The sequence below is a fragment of the Maniola jurtina genome, chromosome Z (genome assembly GCF_905333055.1).
Source record: "Maniola jurtina chromosome Z, ilManJurt1.1, whole genome shotgun sequence".
Classification (NCBI taxonomy): Eukaryota; Metazoa; Arthropoda; class Insecta; order Lepidoptera; family Nymphalidae; genus Maniola; species Maniola jurtina.
The window spans coordinates 9,366,760-9,391,392 of NC_060058.1; the positions used below are offsets into that span (position 1 = coordinate 9,366,760).

Below are 24,633 nucleotides of genomic sequence, written 5' to 3' on the forward strand. Positions count from 1 at the left end.
TATATTATTAAACGCACTTTGCTCTTCTATCGCTGCCTCAAACAAAGCTTATGTTAGGAGTTTGTATAATAATAATGTAATGATATTTTTTAATACATTTAAATATTTTACTGCGTCAAACATGTACCTACCCGTTTTAATTGAAACAGTTTCATAAATGTTAAAACTTTACATCCCTTATTTATTGATTGTCCTTTCATAACACGCTGCGTAACTAAGTTTCCCAAAGAAATGTGTTAATAGTTTTGTACGCTGTGAGAGTAAGTACCTACTGTTATAGCTTTCTATTTAATAATGAAATGTCTTGTATAATAATTATATGATATAATATGCATTATATCATATAAAAGGCTTACATTGGTCCTTCGGGGCGGTTACACACTCATCCGATCCGAATCCGTTAAAATACGTTCCGAAGTAGTCATAGAACTATTTGTATGGTAGCTTACCTACGCACCAGATCCGACTTCCGCCATCCGTGAGAAGATCTCGGATGTGCCTCGTATTCAAATCGGATCTATGACGTAAATATGTCGAAGATGTCCACTGAATAGCTTGGATTTGAATCATAGATCGAAATAGTACGTAAGTATTATATGAGATTTTTTATATCCATATTTTCACGGATTGTATGAGTGCGTAACTTACAAAACGTCTTGACAAATCAATTTAAATAGCTAATATTTCTAACTTCGGGAAAAGGTATATCAAATGTATCGCGTAGGTAATTGTATGAAAATTTAAAAACATCTGTGATCAATATCGTAGGGAAGTACCTACTGCCATAACAGTTAGATACCATTCACCAGTTGCGGTATTACATTTTTATATAGAAATTTTTATTTTCTAAGGAGTCGTTTCACAAAGAACAAAGAAAACTGTCGCAAATTGCACAAACCAAGCGGTAATATGAGCTTCGATGAAATAAAAAGGCACCAAATGCAGAAAATATGGGTATACCAAGGATTTAAGTAAGGAATAAGACTCATACAATTTTATACCTCTAACTATTTTAATAAAATATCAACGTAAGCTTCCTGAGCTTTTTATTTTTAAACTTCCTGCCCTAATAATATATATATATATATATAATAGAAATCTATATAATATATATAATCTAGAAGGCGATGTTCTTATTATAAATCTTTCATCAGGTAAGTAATTATGTCCCATTTTGATAATATATTGTTTTAATAAAATTATTATTAAAGATCGCTAGTCAAAAATTCAAAAAATAACTAACTAATATATTTTTGGTATACATCTACAAAATTACAATCGGAACACAAGATAGCTCCAAGTCATCCGCATATTATGTCTATGTAGTTACTATCCCTATCCGGTCGCGTTGGATTTCTGTCCCATCAAAAACACTGAAAACCTTCCATTCAAATTTTCAGCTTGGATTTATCAGTACCTCCTCATTTCCCCAATATTTTCGGGCAATAGATTGGGCAAAGTATCTTGCATTCAAGGATAGGTTTTCTAACTGACATCCATACCATAAGTTATTTTATTGCTTACAATTGCATTTTCATTTCAAACAAGACAAAATATTGATCATCTTTGATCTATAAATTTTAACTAATCGCCTTAAGTACCAGCAAAATAAATTCGTGTTAATACGACGTGTTTTCCTAACATGTAGAACAGAGCTTCGTTACAAGTTTTCATATAAGACGATCCTAAGCCGAGTGACGATTAAGACGGACTTGATGAGAAACTAGGTACCTTACCTATCGCAGGTTGACTATAGAAAAGAAAATATGCTTCTTCCGACCTCGGATTTATCCAGTACCTATTTAACCTGTGTGTACTTTGTATTAGCGACTTATAGGTAGGTATACCTATCTAACCGTGAAATTGCACTGTGATTGTTAACCCCGACCCAAAAAGAGGGGTGTTATAAGTTTGACTTGTGTATCTGTGTCTGTGGCATCGTAGCTCCTAAGCTAAGGAACTGATTTTATTTTTGTTTATTTTATTGTAACTTGATCGAGAGTGTTCATAGCTATAATCCAAGAAAATCGGTTCATCCGTTTGAAAGTTTTCAGCTCTTTTCTAGTTAGTGTAACCTTAACTTGTCGCGGGTGTTATAAATTTTTAATTTACATTTACACTTGTTTGACAGATCGTCGTATGTGGCGAATTTCATAAACTGTTTTGATGACTAATAAAGCGTAATAAGAACTTGGATGTACCTACTAGGTGTGTTAATATACCTCAATGTTTAGTCAGTGTTAACTTGCGGTTAGAATATTGCTGACACACGCTAGCAACTTTGGATTCTACGCCTTCATTTAATAAAAATTCTTATATTTTAATATTAAATACCTCTTCATCGTCTTAAAACGTAATGGTATTTCATTTTTAAATTACAGTTTTTTTAAAGATCCTTTGTTCTTCTAACAAACCTAATATTTAAAAGCTCTGCGCCAGAAACGGCAATTAACCCCGGTAAAGTATCTTACAAGGTTTTTGCAGTAGCCAGTACAGTTGGCATGCTTCCACGCTGTCGTACAACGTTGACTCGTATCTGTGGCAATAAACTGAAGCTTTTACTGCAATATTTTTTATAAAAAAATCGGCTAAGTGCGAGTCAGACTCGCGCACCATGGGTTCCGTACACGGGTATTTTCCCGTCATTTTGCACGATAAATAAATGCCTGAAAATAAATAAAAATCTGTTTCAGAATGTATAGGTAAAGCCCTTTCATATTATATCCCACTTGGTATAGTTATCTTACTTTGAAAATGAAAACACATTTTTTTTAATGATGTAACCAGAAGTTCAGGTCTTCGTCCACCCAATTTTCAATCAAAAATCAATTTTATTAGCTCTAGTCTCTAGCTCGAAGTTTACCCAGTGACGATAGGTTCCTACTTTTAAGTAGAAAATTTTAACGTATTACACATTCGCTACTAATAGACTGGGACCCTGTGAGGGCCAGACCTAAGTAATTTTATAGAAACTGAAAGCTTCTCTGCGCATTGTCCCTAACACAGGGAGGAACGATCAGCGACCATTAAGTTGGATATTTAAGTTTGGACTATCAAGTTAAGTTTGGACAGGGAATGAAGCTGTAAAAAATCTAACCTCAAAGTATAAAGTCTATTTTTTTAATATTTTCTTCGGAATAGTATTAGAAATCGCGCCATGCATGCCAATGATCATGGTGGCTCGGGCAGGTTGCATTTGCAGGAGGTTGCCACCATACCAAGTGTCTGGCAATGCATGACGTGATTTCGAGTATTCCGAAATATAAGAAAACTTTATAAAAGACAATTTGAGGTAAGATTTTATACATCTTTGTTACCTGTTATCTGCTTAAGCCACCATGATCCAAACTTCATAGTCGCTGATTATTCCTCCTTTTGTTAGGAACAATAAGCAGAGAAACTTTCAGCTTTTCACACTTAATATTATTAAGGCGAAAGTTTGTGTATATATGTGTGTGTATGTTTGTTACTCCTTCACGCAAAAACTACTGGACGGATTAGGCTGAAATTTAGAATGGAGATAGATTATACCCTGGATAATAGCATATAGGCTACTTTTTGTCCCGGAAAATCAAAGAGTTCCCAAGGGATTTTTAAAAAACGTACATCCACGCGAACGAAGTCGCGGACATCAGCTAGTATAAAATAACGAAGGTCTGGCCCGCGCGGGCTCTGAGTCCAATATCATATATGCAATATGTCAAATGTTTTATTATTTCCACGTGCAACTGTAAAGTAAGTATTTGCAGCTGTAATGTTCCATTATTACACTACAAACTATTGTAAAATTTCTATTTCAGCTTATGTAACTACATGTTTTGATACACGTGTCGCTCTAAGAGATATCATGTATGCATGTCGTGTAAACGAAAGTGATACAATTTCTTAAATTGCCACTCAAGATACTATTAGGTACGGTTATGTTTTGTTACACGTGTCACTAGACTATCAAGTATGCAGTATGTAAAAATGTTTTTAACCCCCGACCCAAAAAGAGGGGTGTTATAAGTTTGACGTGTGTATCTGTGTATCTGTGTATCTGTCTGTGGCATCGTAGCGCCTAAACGAATGAACCGATTTTAATTTAGTTTTTTTGTTTGAAAGGTGGCTTGATCGAGAGTGTTCTTAGCTATAATCCAAAAAAATTGGTTCAGCCATTTAAAAGTTATCAGCTCTTTTCTAGTTTCTTGTAGAAAAGAAGGTTAACTAACCGTTAGGTTTATAATACATATTATGTCAATTGACAAATGTCAAGCTGTCGGGATGGACGTTCCCTAGATACATAATTATTTATTTGAAAATGATGTTTTGGAAAACTCAGATACTTTGGATAGCTATAATCTTAGAAAATCAGTTCAGCCGTTTTAAAGTTATCAGCTCTTTTCTAGTTACGGTAACCTTCACTTGTCGGGGGTGTTATAAATTTTTAATTTACACTTGTATTGTTTCCACGTGCAACTGTGAAGTACCTGCAGCTGCAATTTTTCATTAATGCCCTGTAACTGTTGTAAAATTTCTAAGTATTAAGAGGTCACTATTAAGAGGTAACATGTATGCATATCATGTAAACAAAAGTGATACAATTTCTTAAATTACCACTCAAAATACTATTAGATAGGTACGGTTATATTTTGTTACACGTGTCACTAGACTATCATGCATGCAATATGTAAAAACGTTTTATTGTTTCCACGTGCAACTGTGAAGTACTTGCAGCTGTAATTTTTCATTGTTACACTGAGACTGTTGTAAAATTTCTAACTATATCAACGTAAATGACCATATGTTTCGTTACACGTGTCGCTATTAAAAGGTATCATGTATGCATTTTATCATGTAAACAAAAGTGATACAATTTCTTAAATTGACACTCAAAATACACTAAGTAGGTACGTTACGTTTTGTTACACATGTCACTAGACTATCATGTATGCAGTGTGTAAAAACGTTTTATTGTTTTCACGAGCCACTGTAAAGTACTTGCGGTTGTAAAAATTCATATCAGCCTTGTACTGTCTCCACTCGGTTAATCCATTCAGACCCTCGTAACAAATATTTTCCTGTTATTTTAATTCTATAATAAAAGTAGCAAGCTCTAGAAAGATTAAATGTCAATAAACACTTTTGTGGCTAACTTATATCGTCTCTATCATCAACAACGACCGATAAACATCCACGGCTGGATATAGGTGTCTTGTAGGGACTTCCATACACCACGATTTTTCGTCGCCTAAATCATAGTTCTTTTCCTTGCCATAGGATCATAGCATGATTTTATTAGTAAGTACAGTGTCTTGTTGACCATTGCATCGGAACCACTTGACTCGGACCTGGTTGAGGTGAGGTTTAGGAAAATCATGAATCCAGAGAATCCTACCGCTGCCACCTTTATATTTAACCGCCGACCCAAAAAGAGGGGTGTTATAAGTTTGACGTGTGTATCTGTGTATCTGTCTGTGGCATCGTAGCTCTTAAACTAATGAACCGATTTTAATTTGGTGTTTTTGTTTGAAAGGTGGCTTGATCGAGATTATTCTTAGCTATAATTTAAGAAAATCGGTTCAGCTGTTTAAAAGTTATCAGCTCTTTTCTAGTTACTGTAACCTTCACTTGTCGGTAATGTTATAAATTTTTAATTTACACTTGTTATTATTTTATTTTATCTCTCATTAACAACACCAAGTTCACACATGAAAGTTCTCGAAGTCATTTCTGTAGTTCTTAAGTCACTGAACGTTTTAATACTTCCAGGCGGCTGAAAGCGGAAATGTGGAGGACTTCATGCGGTTATATCTAATGGACACTTCAAGGCTCTCGGTGAAAGATGCCCGTGGCAGAACAGCGGCACACCAAGCGGCGGCGCGGAATAACACTAACATACTGCACTTCATAAAGAACTATGGTGGAGGTGAATCCAATTCTTTACTACCCTCTTTTTATTCCTTGAAAAGTCAAAAACCTCCCCGAGGTAACGGCGAAACAGAACCTGACCTGCTATAGCCTACTCTGAAACTTGGTCCAGCAAGTATTAGGAAATTTATTACAGATATTCAAATTAGAACCTATCAAGACAAACAAGCCGTGTGTCTTGATAACCGCTCACAAACGCATTGATTATACTAAATAAAAGCTATTAAACTCAATTAATATGGGTTGGTTGCTGCTTCACTGAGCGATATAAAAATAATATTTTGTAGCAAACTTTCAATGGATTAAAAATAAATGTCGAATGAGCTTGGTGACTTTCATTGTTGATAATCACCGAGTAAGCGAATGACGCGATTCAGCTTAGACATAAAATTTATTTAATAATAAATTATTTTACTTTGCATCTTTTAAATAAAAACTCTACTTATTTATTGACTTCCTTTAAATATAATATTTTTATAGTTTTTCGTAAAGGCGAAAAATTGTGATTTTAGGTTTTCTTGTAAGTATAAGATAATGATAAATATATAAATATGCAGTGCAGTTTTCTCTTGTTTTTGGAAAGCATTTTTAATTTTTGAACTGGTTTTATACGTGTACTTAAAATATTGCTAGGACTAATTGCAAAACTGTGTAAGGTCGCAAGAGTGAAACGCTTATTCATTACTTATGCATAGCCTGCCCTTCGCGATAGCTGTCCTTTTGACGAAGTACGGAACTGGTGCTTTGCCAGCTACAAAAAACTGAATTAAGTTCTAGTATTTATAATAACTACTTACTTAGGTATTTCACTTATTATCATCTATACTAATATTATAAATGCGAAAGCGTGTCTGTCTTTCTGTCTATCTCTCTATCTGTCTATCAGTCTGTCTGTCTGTCTGTTTGTCTGTCTGCTTCGTTTTCACGGCACAACCACTGAATCGATTTTAATGAAATTTGGTACAAACTTGGGATACATCCCGGGGAAGGACATAGGCTACTTTTTATCCCGGAAAATTAAAGAGTTCCTACGGGATTCAAAAAACTGAAATCCACGCGGGCTAAGCCGCGGGTATCCTCTTGTTTGAAATAATTAGATGAACATGACGTGATTCCATTCCCAAGAAAATATAAAAAAATTAGACTTTATACTTTGACGTAAGATTTTTTACATCTGATCGTTTCTCCCTGTGTTGGGGACAATACGCAGAGAAACTTTCAGCTTTTATGAAATAACGAAGATTTGGCACGCGTTGGAACTTTCTATCTCTATCAGTGTTTTTACAAAAGACGAGCAAAACATCTTTCTACTGCAGCAATGGGTTGGCCCAATTGGGGGAAGTCACAATAGACAAATAAGAAGTCTTACGAATTTAATACTTCAATAATGTTTAACCATTATCATCACCATCATTAAATGACTCTTATTTCTCCTAGATTTAAACGTAGCGGACCTTGCTGGCAACACACCACTACACATAGCCGTCGAAAATGAATCTTTGGACGCAATAGAATTTCTTCTTCAACAGTAAGTGCCAGTTAAAAATTACACTTAGGGTGACTACATAAACTATGGTTTGCGACAGGTTGAGATGGCAATCGGGTAAGAAGGGGGGGGGGAGGGTTGGGCGCCCCACATACCCACACTCAACCGTCCGCCCTGGATTAGCACGGGGGCGCCCCCCCCCCCCTCCCCTCCTCCCGATTGCCATCTTGACCTGCCACGTAATATACATGTTACTACTTACGAGAGTATAAGTTACGACGTAAAACTTGGAGTCAAAAGACATTCCATTCCTGACGTTCGCTCCGAGCGAAGGTGTGCCGCTATAACAAGCTCTACTCTTGCCCATGAGTTGAGGTGGGACCCAGCCAGCATCTAGAAGAGGTTCGTATGCGATGTGGATCTCATTAGAGACCTTAATTGTCTTATATTAGTCTTATCTTCAAACAGCTTTCTCTAAATTTAAGAGGTTTATTGCTCTAATCGTATATACGTATTACGCGCACCACCCCGAGTCTCCAACTTGGATTCTAAACTTTGCCAATCCTATAGAACAAATTCATGCTTTTGTTTAAACTCATACGCAATAGGACCTTCATAGTGACCATCTTAATCTTATTAATATAGCTCAATAGTTCACTTTCTCAAACAGCTTTCTAGAAATCACTTTGAATTAGAAGTCAGACATCCTAACGTTATAATAGTCAAAACATCTTCACACACCTTCGATGGTAACGGCCTCGCGACATAAGATACCCTAAGCCGTAACTCTGAAACGAAACGAATGAAAATCTCATGCAGGGTTCTTCTACACTTCTACAACCACTTCATAGCATCGTTGCCGGCAAAGAGTAGGAGTCCATTTTACTTACATCATCAATGCCATCTTGCCATCATAGATTACCATCTTGGGAGCATACGCTCACTCAAAACCAAAATCATCCAAAGCTGAATTCCGAGCTTTGCATAGTCTTGCGCTCATCACGAACTTGAATATAAAAATCCTATTTAGCAGTTTAACATTTCAATATTTTTATTTAGCTTCGTTCAACAATTTGCTACTTTTAGGAATTACCATCATCGATGTATAATTACCATCCTATCAATAATCGTGTGCATATATCATCATTATTATTTACTCCCGTAACCACAAAAGAATCGTAGTTTAGTACGAAAGTTATTGACCTGCATCTATTTTTATTAACACATAAGTAGGTATGCGTGATCAGGACTTAGCGGGTTTCGATGAAATGAGAGCTATGACTATAAAATACTTTCTAGTTATCTCTATCAATAAATAATTGAAAAACCTTGCAATCACTAATTCACTCTCATATCAATGCCCTTCTTATACGCATATTATATACGACACTTTACGCTGAAATTTATAAAAAAAATTAAAAAGTTTAGGGAAAGTTACATACGAGTATATATAACCAACTTTTAAAAAGAAGAGGTTATTTATTAATTATATTCATGTGTTCGTGTGTACATATAACCCGTATGTACGTGTGTTTGCGATTATCTCAAATACCAATCAAGCGATTTAGATAATTTTCACTACCGTGAAAATTACGTAGAGGTAGATTTCAAAAACATTAGGAACAACTAAGCGTTTTTATGGATTTCCTATTCAGAGTGGACAGAGTTGTCCATTCTAAATAACTATTGGCCATTCGCGAAGGTTTAATAGCTAAAATGTACCTGAATTTTCAGGAATGTAATCACGAGCGCTTTGAACGAGAAAAATCAAGCACCCATACATCTAGCCACGGAACTTAACAAGGTAAGTTGGTACAATACATTTATTATTCAGTTCTCAAACTTTTTACGAAACGTCTCACCGCGATTCAGTATGACATTTAAAAATGCAACCAGTTTTCCTTGCACCATTCCACGTGGGCATTATTTGTTCAGTAATTAGATTACGTATATAGTTTTAGTAATTAGATTGTACACTGTTCAGTGATTAGATTTTAAAACCTTAAAACAAGTGTAAATTAAAAATTTATAACACCCCCGACGATCCAAAGTATTTGAGTTTTCCAAAACATCATTTTCAAATAAATAATTATGTATTTAGGCAACGTCCATCTTGACAGCTTGACATTTGTCTATTGACATAATATTATGAACCTAACGGTTATCTAACCTTCTTTTCTACAAGAAAACTAGAAAAGAGCTGATAACTCTTAAACGGCTGAACCAATTTTTTTAGATTATAGCTAAGAACACTCTCGATCAAGCCACCTTTCAAACAAAAAAAACTAAATTAAAATCGGTTCATTCGTTTAGGCGCTACGATGCCACAGACAGATACACAGATACACAGATACACAGATACACAGATACACACGTCAAACTTATAACACCCCTCTTTTTGGGTCGGGGGTTAATAATAAGCGTAAAGTAAAATTTTAAATCATTCTAGGTCAATGTCATCATAATATTGCATTGTAGTCGAAATCAAGCTCATAAGACGGGTGCGAATAATTGATAATCAGATATAAAGTTAAAAAAAATATATCAGTTGAATGACTGATATCCCTACACTGGCTGAGAAAATAGCTGATATGAATTTTCAAACGGTTACAAAGATTTTAATCATTCATAGCTTAACAACATCTGGATTAAAAACGTTTTCGAATAAAAGACATAGCATTCTAATCGATCCATCTGTTTGAGCTCTACGATGCCACAGATAGATATGCAGATACATATTATGTTCAAAAAACTTATAACACCTCTCTGTTGGCTTCGGGGGTTAAAAAATACAATTAAGTAAATAATGATTTGTACAATAGTAAGATAAGGCTAGCTTTTAGTTGTATTGTAATATTTTCAGTATTAAAATTAGATAACTATTTATTAGATTGGTCGACCAACTTTATATTCGAAGTTAACTATGCATTAATAGGATAGGAACACAAAGTTTTCCGACAGACAATATTTAATCATTTATTTTTCTTTAAATATGTACAAGTGGCCACTTTCGTGATGTGGATTGTAATGCCAAGTGGATTATTTTTGAACTTTTGTATGTTGGAAGATATAATGAGGTGCCCTGAAATATAGTATTTCTTTATAATACTCGTGAGTTTATCTCCATTCAAAATAGATACTATTGCAAGGACGTATAGGTGAAGGAAGGTCGTGGGTGTAAGAGCTAGATACTAAATTTATTTTTTGGTAGGTATCGGTACTACAAGTATTTGCGAAGTACAAAAGCCAGTTCAAAGTGGACCTTGGAGGAGAGCACGGACGTACTGCGTTACATTTTGCTGCCATTCACGATCACGACATTTGTGCTCGAATATTGGTGAGTTTTATTTCATAGAGTTTCATTACGTGGAGTTTCTATACGCGGTCAAAATTAGTTATACCAAAGGAGATGCGTAGAGGACCAGAGTAACTGACACAGCTCAGTGGGTTGCGAAGCTCAAAGGGTCATATCCAGAATAATGATCAGATTTTTTTTTAGAATTTTCACTGATAGATAGAGCTACATTATCCCCGAGTGCTTCAGTAGAGCACATTATCCCCGAGGCTATAAATTAGATTAAATGGACAAAGTCGCGGGCAAACCCTAGCTGGATAATATAACTACTAGCTATCTCTGAACCTCCGGTAGACTCAATAATCTCTTTGCGATAATTCTTCAAAAGTTCAAACGAATAAAAGTCGTTCAAACGAATAGAAGTTCGAAATTATTTCAATTGTTATCTGGCTTTTGACTCTTATTCATTGATTTTCATATCTGGTTCTACCTAGGTACTTAGGTACTAATTCGTTAGCGCGACGCAAAATGCAAACATTATTGTTATTAACACTGTTCATTGATTTTATAAATTGATTTCTTTTTAAAAAGTTTCATTCAGCTTCACGTATATTTGAACACACCTTGCGATAGACTTTTAAATTACTCCTATTGATATAATTTTTATGGAACCTTACAAATTTATATGTTGATGATGCCGGAAGGGCGTTCCATATCCTAGCGGTTCGAACTAGAAATGAGGAGGCAAATCGCTTTGTACGTGTCTGTGCAATTTCGACTACCACATACGGGCGCAGACCTTGGCAATGCCTTGCTGTACAATGATAACAGAAGGTGAAGGAGGAGAAGTCAAAAAGTTCTTGGTCACACTCTAATATATCCTGTAGAATAAATTAACCGGTTAAATTGGTTTTTTTTGAAGATTGAGTAGTTGGCCACATTGTAGATAAAATAAAACTTTTTGAATTTAAAGTTTTTCCGCTGACTGAGTAGTTAAATTTTATCACACCGCTTTGCAGATCACAGATTTTGGCGCACAATGTAAGCGCCCGTGCAACAACGGCTACTATCCAATACACGAAGCCGCTAAGAACGCGTCGTCTAGAACTATGGAGGTCTTTCTTCAATGGGGTGAATCTAAGGGTTGCACTCGTGAGCAAATGATATCCCTCTATGACAACGAAGGCAATGTCCCTCTCCATTCCGCCGTACATGGAGGAGATATCAGGGCCGTGGAATTGTGTTTAAGATCAGGAGCAAAGATTTCTACCCAGCAGCACGATTTTTCTACTCCCGTCCATCTGGCCTGTTCACAGGTATTGCTTTACTTATATTTATTTACAGAATTAGGTATAGTAATAATTGACGATTCTATACAATAAGCTTAAATCTAAATTAAAACGTGAAAAGAAATATTAAATTAAAAACTGAAAAATCTTGTCGATCATTTCTTTCAAACTATTATCATACTACCTAGTATTTCGTTTCTAAATCCATGTTTTTTAGAGTAAGTAATCGGTACCCGTGTAAATAAAAGATAATATATTTATCTAGCCCTGTTTTATCAAATTTGCCTATAATAAAATATATTTTATTTGCGTTTAGGGTGCTCTTGAAATCGTCAAGCTAATGTTCAACATGCAACCTGATGAAAAGATGGCTTGTCTCACATCTTGCGATGTACAGCGAATGACGCCGCTACACTGTGCTGCAATGTTCGACCACCCTGACATTGTTAGCTATTTGATAGCCGAAGGTTCCGACATTAATCCTTTGGATAAGGAAAGAAGGTCGCCGTTGTTGTTGGCTGCCTCAAGGGCTGGATGGAGGACTGTTCACACTCTGGTAATTTTTTTCATTTATATAGAAAAATCACGGAAATTAACGTATGTATGTGTAGAGGTCTGCTATACAAAATGACAAAATGACAGTTATTTGTTGTGCCTATTCGAAGCGGCTCATCAAACGTACCGGGAATTAAAATTGATACTTTGTGTCAAATAACTAATGATTTAAACTGTGTTGATAAACATCTCATGACTAACATCGTTTCATTACCAGATATTTTTCAATGTGTAAAGATCTGAAAAACATCGGAATTTAATCGGGGAAGATTTTTAAGAATCAAGCAACATTTTTATAACAGTCCTTAAAATCATTATACAGGAGTTATTATAAACAAACTTAAAATGAAAGAGGTTCTTAACTCGTTACCGATATACGAGTACTTCTTAGCTATACTAGTATAATATCTATATTTTTAAATCCCTTTTCAGATAAGTCTCGGCGCAGATGTGGAATTGAAGGATACAAACGACAGAAATGTATTACATCTTATTGTAATGAATGGTGGACGACTGGAAGATTTTGCTGCAACTTGCAGGGTAAGACTTAAGCACACTTAAACAGACATACACAAGTACGCTAGAAGAGGTGTGCGTACCAAAGTATGACAATTACTTTTTGTGCCGATTCAAAGCACCCGACCGAGCGTACCGGTGATAAAAATTGACACTTTGTGTACAATAGTTTCGTATTGAAACTATACTATATATAATTATGTTATACTAACATTACGCGCTTACTTTTAGCACCAAAATGGCGAAAATCAAGTTAATTCAAAAACAGATCGGCAATCGCAGGTCCAGCGTACCTACTTGTATAAGTAGAACCTAAAGTTAACCATAGTGCTACATCATTAATTTTCAAAGCCTCCTTACCTTTCGTAGTTCTTCTTAATGTGGTTTCATAAAAGATATTTAAACAGTCTGAAATTAAATACTTTCCGAAAATTGCTTGAGTAACTAGAATCTACATTGGAAAGGTCGATTTAGCATCTTAAAAATAACTCAATATTGCACGAACGATAGTAGCAAATATTAAGCTATAACAGAGGATGCTATGTCAATATAACTAAATCATCTCTTTTAGAAACGCTGTGAAGAAAGTCTGGTACATCTTCTAAATGAGAAAGACAACAAAGGCTGCTCGCCACTACATTATGCCAGTCGAGAAGGCCACATCAGGTCCTTGGAAAGTCTAATTAAACTCGGTGCTTGCATAAATCTGAAGAACAATAACAACGAGAGCCCTTTGCATTTTGCTGCCAGGTAAAATAAAACTTTATTGATTAGTGCTATGGATGCTAATATTGGCAATGTTTCGCCGGAAAGTAGCATAACATTGTAATGATTGTTGAAATATATTTCAATAGCAAGGTTCTTCAACGTCTTAACCGCTGGGCTATCACCATTTATTTGGGTGGCCAAGGGTTCGATTTTGGGTACGCACTTCTAATTTTTCCGAGTTATATACGTTTAAAAAAAATTTAATATTACTGTTATTATTATTAATAACGATAAAGAAAAACATCGTCAGAAAACCTGCATGCCTTAAAGTTCTCCATAATGTCCTCAAAGGCATCTAAAGTCTGTTAACCCGCACTTGGCCAGCGTGATGACTATGGCCTAAGCCTAAGCTCTTTTCATTCTGAGAGGAGATCGTGCTCATTAATAGACGATGTATTTATGATAAAGATGATGAGAAAGGTTCTTCACTTAACCAGTAGTTATACCTGAAATTTCAGATATGGACGTTACCACATTGCCAACCAACTACTAGACTCTGATAAAGGCACCTTCATAATAAACGAGAGTGACGGCGAGGGCCTCACTCCACTGCACATTGCCTCCCGAGAAGGGCATACAAGAGTGGTTCAACTTTTGCTGAACCGCGGGGCTTTACTACACAGAGACCATAATGGGCGCAACCCTCTACACCTAGCTGCAATGAGCGGATACGTTCAAACTATTGAACTATTGCACTCTGTTCATTCGCATTTACTGGACCAAGCAGACAAAGATGGGGTGAGTAAATTAATAATGGTTATCATCCAAGTAAACCGTACCTGAGTGCAAACGATCCTCCGTAGGCTTTTTTTAGTATGACTTTGAATTTCCGCGGGAACGGCATAAATTATCTAGATAAACTTAAAAAGTGAGACATTACCTAAAAACAAAATTTTATCCAAATCGATCAAACCGTTTTTAAATAAGTTATTTTTTATTTATTTAATTTATTCGTGTTATAAAAAAAAACCTCTATTAAAAAAAAGAAAATGAAATAATCATTACAATTTATTTCTCGGAGAGCTAAAGATTGTCAAATACCTACTGCATGTGCTACGCCACCGCGTAGTTTCGCGTAGCGCGTAGAAGAAGCTCTACATATCACTCCTGTGGATAGAAAGACTATAATTAAAAGAAAGATAATATTTTATTTATTTATAATATACCCTTTTTTGAATTAGCTAGATAATAATAATAGATAAAATTATAATATTTCAATAACTAGTATTATTATTATTATTATTATTATTATTTTTTAAATCTTTATTTTAAGAGATTATTCGCTGGGCGAATATGCCTCTCTATATAGCTGCAATATAGTGCATTCTAAATCAACATTAATCTAGATTAAAATCTAGCCAGAATCATCTTATAAACTACTATTACAATTAGATAATAACCAGATTAATTATTTTGTCTGGAACATAATTATGTATTTTGATTTCCAGAACACCCCTTTGCATTTGGCTACGATGGAAAACAGGCCTAATTCCATATCACTGCTGCTATCTATGGGGTGTCGCCTTAGTTACAATAAGTTAGACATGAGCGCGATTGACTACGCCATCTATTACAAGTTCCCTGACGCTGCACTTGCTATGGTTACCCATGAAAACAGGTAAGGAAAAGCTATTACCCAATAGGGGCTACTGTTTTTTGACCCTCAACCCAAAAAGTGGGGCGTTATAAGTTTGACGTGTGTATCTGTGTATCTGTCTGTGGCATCGTAGCTCCTAAACTAATGAACCGATTTTAATTTAGTTTTTTTTTGTTTTGTTTGGCTTTATCGAGAATGTTCTTGGCAAAAAAAATGGTTCAGTGGTTTGAAAGTTATCAGCTCTTTTCTAGTTACTGTAACCCTACTGTGTACTGCAAGCAAAACTAAGTAATGGCACCATTCTGGTCCTGCCTATTAAACTAATCACCCATGCGTGCCGCTTGTTCTAATTAACTACATCTCCTTAAAAATCTTATTTATAGAGTTAACAAAGTAATGGCACTATGTTTTATCCGTTATGCACGCGTGACCATCACTCATATAATTTCTCATTTATAGAACTAAAGAATTAGGTCAAGTGCGAGATGGGCTCGCACAAGAAGGATTCCATACCATCGTAAATCGTTATTATACTACGTACTTTTTAAAAAATTTCATGATGGCCATTTTGAAATTCGCCATCTTGGGTTATAGAAATACACACTCTGAAAATTTCACTATTAGGTAAGATGGTTCATAAGATACAGGCTACTGACAGACAGACAGATGAATGGACAGCGAAGGCTTAGTAATAGGGCCCAGGAAAGCGTAACCATTAAAGGCATTTGCTTGTGAATGGAATTATCTGTGACCTTTACCATAAATGACGTTCGCGGTTCGTTTTAATCGCCTGCATCTCCTCAAAATTTTTTTTCATAGAGCCAAGGAAGTAATGGCACTCCGTTCCGACCGACATCCATGCGTGACGCTCGCTCTGATCGCTTATATGCCGAGGGTGTTCGAAGCGGTACAGGACAAGTGTATCACTAAAGCTAATTGCAAAAAAGATTCAAAGAGTTTCTACGTAAGTATATGTCGACACATTATTATTAAATTGATTTAATAACTTAAAAGATAATATTATTATACTAACGTCAAAATTGTACTTAAAAAATGGTTTACTTAATATAATACATAATAGCTTATTAGAAGCTTTTCCGAGACAACACGTACGTAAGTATAAAGCTAAATAAATACTTATTCGTTAGATTATGAAAAATCTGTCGCTGTTATTATATGGGAATTTTATGATAGTGACTATTCAGTCAATTCATTGAGTTTGTAATACATAATTGATATTTAAGTATCTAATAACGGCAAAAAATATTTTTGAGAGCCCTCCGTCAATTTAATCATGCGGTAGGTTTTTGTTAACATTTTGTGTATACAAATAATTTTCAATAGAATTAGGCGTTTGTTTTGCGCACAAGGAACAATTATTTTGCTATAAATTGCTACACCAGATAAATCTATGTAGATGCCGACAGCACTACTCCTTGACCATTCTTTGGGGCAGTCTTTCTAGTATTAAAAATGAAAATTTCATATTTCGGAAACTAAACGATAAACATTACTTTAATTTTTTTACATTTATTGGCACTCCGAGCACTATTAACATGTAGTAGCATGTTGGTGACGTGACCTCGAAGTTTTTATCCATTCCATAATCGTCCAATGCGTCTAAATAAGTTTTCACTTCAAAAAGCTCAAAGTTAACTGGTTTAGCAAACAATAGCAAAAATAATCATGTTCAGCGTGTGTTTAAAAATGAAATTTTGATATGCAAAATTTTGTTGGGGACATTCAAAATCGTAAATAGGTACTAAATCTGATTGTAACATTTAGATCAAGTACAGCTTCGATGCCCTTTGCCCACAACCATTAGATGACGAAGGCAACAGGAAGCCAGAGAGTGTTTTGAAATCTCAAAAAATACCCTTACCAGCCTTGAACGTAAGTTAAAACAGGATATACAGTTAAATAATTATGTCGATATTTTTGCCGTCGCAGATTAAGTATTCTTTCAAGTTCTACCAAGACTCGAAGCTTAAGATCGAAGCGCTAAGACAGGCGCTGAACAACCCAAACTATCGCCCAGAACCGTTGAGTGTGATCAACGTGAGTGCAGTGTCCTATAGCACAATGACGCTTTGCACAAGTTTGTCTTTGCGCAATGGGAACTATTTTGCAAATCCAATACCACTTTGTATCTTTACTATTATTATGAAACCGTTTTCAAGACTATCATCTGCCAGAAATATGTAAATCAACACGATATCTTCTATACATACTCGTATATAAAGACTCATCCACACTGACTATCAGATCTATCAACGTATAGTCTGAAGTGCTAGGGGAAACTTGTAATTTTGGTTGGCTAAAATGGTTAATTAGGGAATGGAAATTTGTATGGAAACATGCCATTTTTTCAAATTAGGTATATTGATCTATAAAAATTGCTATTTAAATGGCTTTTTTGTCGAAATTGATGAACGTGCTTCACGGTTATTAAAAAGGAATGAAGTTTGTATAAAAGCATTTTGCAAGTTATATCTTGGGATTTTTGAAAACAAGCATGTTAGCGCACTCGTGCGTTATATACCTAGTTCCTTGCATAGTAAAGAGCTTTATTTAGGGGCCATCATCATCGTCATTTGACTAGCTGCACAGATGTGATTTCTGTTAAGCAATTCCTTGTAGAGGAATATTTTTTATGAGCGTGTTTACGTTTTAACACGGTTATATAACCATAATAAACATGACCTTAAAAAACGATCTCAAAGTTAGACACATAAATTGAAATTTATTTGTATCTGTTCAGTTATACCCTTTGTCCTTATATTTATGAAAGATGACGGCTGAAAAAGTTATAAACATTATTTACATATAAGTATTATATAGACTTCATTTCGGACGGCTGTTGGAAACGGTTATTATAATATGGGTGTAAGAAATTTAACAAATTAATTATGGTCTTTTGTATTAAAAATTGAGTCCAATCCTGGTTCAGTAGACTATTGCGAACATGATTTGACTCTACTAAAATAGTCTCATTGCAGATGTTGTCACAGTAATGTTTGCGTATAATACACTACCACGCCGCAAGCTTTATGATAATTATTATCACTAAAAACTACTAACAATATTGTATTGAGGTGGATGGGTTTGTTTAGTTTATACTAATGGCAATAATTTTAATGCTTTATCTGCTGTATCGGCTACAATTTATTACAGTATGGATTCCCTTCCGATAGTAAATAATAAAATTATTATTATGTTATTACAATTAAAATTTTAATGTGTACTCATATGCGTAAGTTGGTATATTTTTATTTAACGATAACGAAAGATATATATATTACAAATGGAATTGGGCGTTACCAACTGTAACCACAGTTTCTAACTAAAGCAGATGTTACTATTCTTTACTTTGGCAATGTAAAGAGAAAATAAAGATCTTTTTCATATTTTCAAATATATTTGAAGAATTTTAATCGCAGGAAAGATTTAAACCTTTGCTTATTCGATAATATAAGCCGTTCACTCATTACATTGTGCTCTCCTCTACCTACTTTCAGCAACTTGGTGGGTACCAGAATCAACTAATCCGTTTTTGAGATTACTTTTAGCAGATAGACTTTTAAAAATGGATGCTTGTATTTTGATAACATGTAAATAAAGGCAGTTGTTTCAATATCACTAACACATAACAGACACTTTTATTTGTGTTGATATATAATAAATACAAAATATACTTCTTCACTTAGAAATATGTACATTGCAATAAATTTGAAGGCTATTTTCAGGCTATGGTTGCCCATGGTCGTGTCCAACTACTAGCCCATCCACTGAGTCAAAAGTACCTGCAAATGAAATGGAATTCGTACGGGAAATATTTCCATCTAGCGAACCTTCTTTTCTATTGTATTTTCCTGACTTTTGTTACGCTTTATGCGTACTTATTGATGATGAAGCCGTACACAGTATCGAAAATCGGAAAAGATGCTGTAGCGAATTCAACTAATTCTTCATCGCAAAATACTGACAAAAAAGGTAAATAAGTTTATTCATATACTTATTCATTGTCTACCGGTGAAATGTAACACCATCTCATTGTACCTGCATTTCCAAGAATAAATTTTCACTTTAAAATTATTCGCTAGTATTAACACATTCGAATAATACTGCAACAGCAATATTCTCCAAGAGCCTGAATAGCTCAACGGTTAAAAGAGCGGACTGAAATCCGAAAGGCCGCTGGTTCAAACCCCACCCGTTGCACTTTAACGTTAAGTTAAGCACAAGTTTAACGTTAAGTTGGAGGGGAAAGGGAAATATTATTCATCATGATGAACTTGGCTAATATTCTTTAAAAAAATTGAAGTACAGTAATACTAAAAAGTTTTGTATTCTCAGCAGAATTTGAAACTAGGATTGCCTTATACACAAGCACGGTGGCGATTCTCATCTACAACTTTATTGGATTGGTTAGAGAAATGTGCAATATAAAGGAGCAAAAATGCCATTATATAATGGACCCTTCAAATTTCGTCTCGTGGATGCTGTATATTAGCTCAGTGCTCATGGTCGTACCATCGATATATCCAATTTATGAAGATATCCAGGTTTGTATAAATAAATTCTGTTTTACATCTTTATCTTTGCAATAACATGCAATAACTTATTATTTATTACCTCTTGCTAAACCTACTTACTTATTAATGGGTCACTTTCGCAATTATTTATACTTTTTTCAATTTATAAAAAAAAAGTGTCTCTGTATTTAAACTTATACCTGTAATTGCAAAAATCATCATTGTCATCATGATTAACCCATTGTCGCTCTACTACTGAGCACAGATCTCCTCTGTCGAAGGGTCAGATTGCCATATGGGCCAAGTGCGGATTGGCAGACTTAACATACCTCTGTAAATATTATGGAGAACTGTTAGACATGCAGATTTCCTTGTGATGTTTATCCTTCACCGTTCAAGCAAGTGATACTTAATTGCTTAAAATGCACAAAACTCTAAAAGTTATAGCCTGGGATGTCGGACTCTTAGTTGGAGGTCTAGGGTTTAAACCCGGGCACCCATAACTTTTTGAAGGGCCTCAGATAGTTTAATTAAATTAAAATAAGTGCAAAAATATTTAATTGAGATTAATTCCTAATTTTCAGTTCTCAGCGGCATCAATAACAGTGTTTCTGTCTTGGTTCAACTTGCTCCTGCTGCTACAGCGCTTCGACCAAGTTGGAATTTACGTCGTCATGTTCCTGGAAATTTTGCAGACCTTAATCAAAGTTCTGATGGTGTTCTCCATCCTGATCATCGCGTTTGGGCTGTCTTTCTACGTTCTTTTGTCCAAAGTGGGTCATGCTCTAACGGTATTTGTACTATGCTGCAGTAGCGAATGTAACATGAGACATTTCATGTCAAAAATGCACACACTCATACGTTTGAATGATATTAAAATTGTTTTTGTTTGAGTTTTGGCTGGTCGTCCACAGGTTACTATCGCTTGAACAATTGCTTCTTTTCAGCAGCTGAAAGAAAAGTTTCGCAAAGAATTTTCAGTTTTTTAAAACTGTATGACATCTAAAGATATTAGAGGTAAAAACGATAGTAGCTAATGTGTGCGCCCAGCCTTATATCACTTAAAATGGTCATGTAAAGAAGAATTGCTCGAAATATGATTGTTGGTGTATTGTGTTAGGCATGATGATATTATCAACTTTATTAGGATGACTTGTGACCGTGTACATACGAAATCGTTATTTAGAAGTAATTAAAATATTACACAAAATAACTGCTACGCGTTCATGACGTCATGAAATTTACAAAAGTTAGAAACTGACATTATAAATACCTACATATTACGAATGTTTTAAAAACAAAGAAGCTGAGCGAATAGCAATTGCGACATGAGATTTTTGTAATATTTTTTCATGGGTATGAACTATGAATCATTAAGTAGGGTACAAGGGCAAAACAAGGAATGCTCCAAAAATAGAATTTTGAGTAATCCATAATTTAAAACTGTCAGGTGCAACTTTTGTTAGTAAAACTCTTAAGCTTAGAAATTAGAAGTTTATGGAAAAAATAATAATGTCCAACATAATCCCTAGGTATAGTAGTAATAGGTACTGTGTAGGGGATGTATAAATAAAGAAACTAATAAGAAATGAAAGGACTTACTCAATTTCACATCAATAAAAATACGCGGAAAATCTACATGTTGCCATATTTATCTGATTTTTGGACTTTATTATGTGCCATTCCATTTTTGCCCCTTCCTTCGTATCTCATAATCGAAATGAAAATTCTAATACTCATTTCTTGCAGGGGGAGCATTTATCTTTCAGCAGCATCCCGATGTCATTGATGCGTACTTTTGCAATGATGTTGGGAGAAATCGACTTCGTTGGCACCTACGTGCAGCCTTACTACAAGTCCGAGTCAGATATTGTACTGCCATTTCCCATGCCAACGTTTCTGATTCTTGGTTTATTCATGGTATTCATGCCAATTTTGCTGATGAACCTGCTCATAGGTTTAGCTGTCGGTGACATTGAGAGTGTTAGGAGAAACGCCCAATTAAAGCGTTTGGCTATGCAAGTAAGGAATTATCCATACTCTATCTATACTAATATTGTAAAGACGAAAAGTTTATATGGGATAATCTCTGAAACTACTGAACCTATTTAGAAAATGCTTTCATCGGTAGAAAGCTGAGTGAAAAAGGCTATATTTTAAAAAAAATAATTGAGATCCCTACGAAAGTTGTAATAAAGCTATCCATACGAAGCAGGGCGGATGGCTAGTTTGTTATTAATATAAAAGTCTGTCTGCTAGCTTTTTACGGCCCGTCCGTTAAATCGATTTTGATGAAATTTGGTGCAAAGTTAACGTACTGAAATAGGCCACTTTTTGTCCCGGAAAATCAAAGAGTTCCTACGGGATATATAAAAACCTGAGTCCACGTGGATGAAGTGTGGGCATGATCTGTTTGCCAAAGAGATAGCTTGCAGCCCGGATAGGCTTCTCTTTATCCCGGAAAATCAAGAAATTCCCACGGGATTTTTAAGAAACTAAAATCCACGCGGCGGGCTTCACTAGTAATATCATAAGCGGCACTAATTTATTTTAAAGTGGGAACCATTTTTTTTTCTTCAAGGTGGTTCTGCACACGGAACTAGAGCGAAAACTACCTGCGTTTTTATTAGAAAAAGTGGATAAGGATGAACTGATTGAATACCCAAACAACAAGAAATGCAAACTTGGTTTCCTGGATTTGATTCTACGTAAATGGTTCTGCAATCCATTCACAGATGACGGTTTGTAAATATACAAAAATCATTTTGTGGGTTCCGTAGTAAAACAGTCTATATACCCTTAGGTGCCATCTCCACGGACGAAAGAATCGCGGCGAGATGATATGATTTTTTTAAATTCTCAGGCATGCGAGTTCGTCACGATGTTTTCCTCGCCCTTAAAGAGTATACACAGGAACTTTTCGATCTTGTCCCCCTTCACCATTTTATCACCGATCCGCAAGACATCGGGCGAGTTTCCATCCTTATGTCGTCGACATTCCATCTACACGCACGAAACGTTTTGCGTCATCATTCCTCATACGCATGGCTAAAGTTTGGAATACTCTTCCTCGATCTATGTTTCCTACCAATAACAATCCGGGTATCTTTAAAACAAGAGTGAATAGGCACCTTCTAGGTAAAAGCGTCCCATCTTACACCACATCATCACTTACCATCAGGTGTGATAGTGGTTAAGCGCTTGCCTATAATGAATAAAAAAAGTAAGTGACAAAACGCACATGCATAACACCGATAAGTATGCGTAATGGGATTGAGCCTCCGACCTCCCGAATACGAAGCGGACGTCTGAACCACTAAGTTATTACGGCTCATTTTAAGATTATCGCTTTCAAACTGACGAAAGCGATAATCTTAAAAAGTGCGGAACGGGGTTTTTTAACAATGGATAGATCTCGATAATGGAGCATTATAAAAATACGTGAATAATAAAAGAGCAATTTTAAGTTTCATTTTAATAATTCTGCTTCCTGAAACACACTTTTCACTTCATCAGGAGGTAGGGCCTCACACTAAAGTTTGTAAACACTGTTTTGTAAAGTTAGTAAAGATTTATCTATTTTTAATTCTAACTCATGTGCTCCAGCTTTTAAACGGCGCGGGCGGCGTTAACTATTTTGTACGCTAAATGTGTACTTTTAAAAAGCTTGCCTCATTTTTTTTAATGATCCAAGAAGTATAGAATATAGAAGTTACTAAACAAAAGCGGATTGCGACTTTTTTATACTATAGACTATGGAGACGAAGAAAATTGATACGTATCTAATTACTTTTCAATATTTATTATTTATTTTAAAAGGTTGGTAAATATTTTATCGACAGGAGCTGGCCTTGATCTTGTCCTGGAAAGCGGAGATGACGTTATAATGAGAGAAATTGACAAAATTAAGCGACGTACTAGAGAAACGACGCGGACTCTGGACCAAACACATCACCTTGTGCGCCTAATTGTGCAAGTGAGTACTTTTACTAGTTATAAAAATTGAAAGATTAAAACTAGATATAAAATTAAAGATTTATGTAGTATGTATATATAAACCTTTATTTTCTTTTAATTAAAAATATTATAGTAAAACTTAAAGCTAGCCTTATCTAATTACTGTACAAAATGCCCGCATGAAATGGTGCCAAGGTGTGGTGATAACAATTTTCTTTTTCAGAAAATGGAAATCAAAACGGAAGCAGACGATGTTGACGAAGGGGTTTCCCCGGCTGACACCCGTACTGTGCCACGCTGGAACTCGCCTCGTATCCGCAAAAAGTTGAGAGCCGCGTCTTCTTTTAACAAGGGCGGTTGATTCAGCTAAGATTCACCTCACTCATATCACTAATGGTCCGAGTACTTGAAGTGTTTACTTTTATAAGTTAATTAGCGAAACGTGAGCGTTGATGCGTAAATCATTTATTTTGTACTAAAGCCTCGATGACACGGGGCGAGTTTACAAGCTGCTAGCGAACTCGCTGCCTTGTAACTTGTAAACTCGCCACGTGTCATCGAGCTTTTTCACAATCTGCTTTTGATTATCAGATTGTAAAACGCTGCTTGAAAAATAGAAAGCCGGGCTAATTTACTCGCCATTCGCTGGCGTGTTGGCCTGTAAGCTAGTTAACTAGCCACGTGTCATCATCACTGCTAGTAAACTAGTTGCGAGCATCTGCGTT

General features: G+C 35.4%; 1 protein-coding gene across 1 annotated transcript in view; it reads left to right on the forward strand.

Annotated features, from left to right (window-relative positions):
- The window catches only part of LOC123880734 (transient receptor potential cation channel subfamily A member 1), a 36,576-nt gene extending 12,188 nt beyond the window's left edge, over window positions 1-24,388 (forward strand). The window contains exons 3-21 of the mRNA XM_045929031.1: window positions 5,752-5,908; window positions 7,348-7,438; window positions 9,131-9,200; window positions 10,608-10,733; window positions 11,711-12,007; window positions 12,297-12,536; window positions 12,968-13,075; window positions 13,623-13,801; window positions 14,278-14,557; window positions 15,268-15,437; window positions 16,236-16,380; window positions 17,202-17,309; window positions 19,163-19,409; window positions 19,773-19,981; window positions 20,536-20,724; window positions 21,701-21,973; window positions 22,533-22,692; window positions 23,794-23,927; window positions 24,132-24,388. Of these exons, the coding sequence (XP_045784987.1) occupies window positions 5,752-5,908; window positions 7,348-7,438; window positions 9,131-9,200; window positions 10,608-10,733; window positions 11,711-12,007; window positions 12,297-12,536; window positions 12,968-13,075; window positions 13,623-13,801; window positions 14,278-14,557; window positions 15,268-15,437; window positions 16,236-16,380; window positions 17,202-17,309; window positions 19,163-19,409; window positions 19,773-19,981; window positions 20,536-20,724; window positions 21,701-21,973; window positions 22,533-22,692; window positions 23,794-23,927; window positions 24,132-24,269 (3,321 nt within the window). The 3' untranslated portion in view covers window positions 24,270-24,388. The remainder of the gene's footprint in view (window positions 1-5,751; window positions 5,909-7,347; window positions 7,439-9,130; window positions 9,201-10,607; window positions 10,734-11,710; window positions 12,008-12,296; window positions 12,537-12,967; window positions 13,076-13,622; window positions 13,802-14,277; window positions 14,558-15,267; window positions 15,438-16,235; window positions 16,381-17,201; window positions 17,310-19,162; window positions 19,410-19,772; window positions 19,982-20,535; window positions 20,725-21,700; window positions 21,974-22,532; window positions 22,693-23,793; window positions 23,928-24,131) is intronic.
- The last annotated feature ends 245 nt before the right edge of the window (window positions 24,389-24,633 follow it).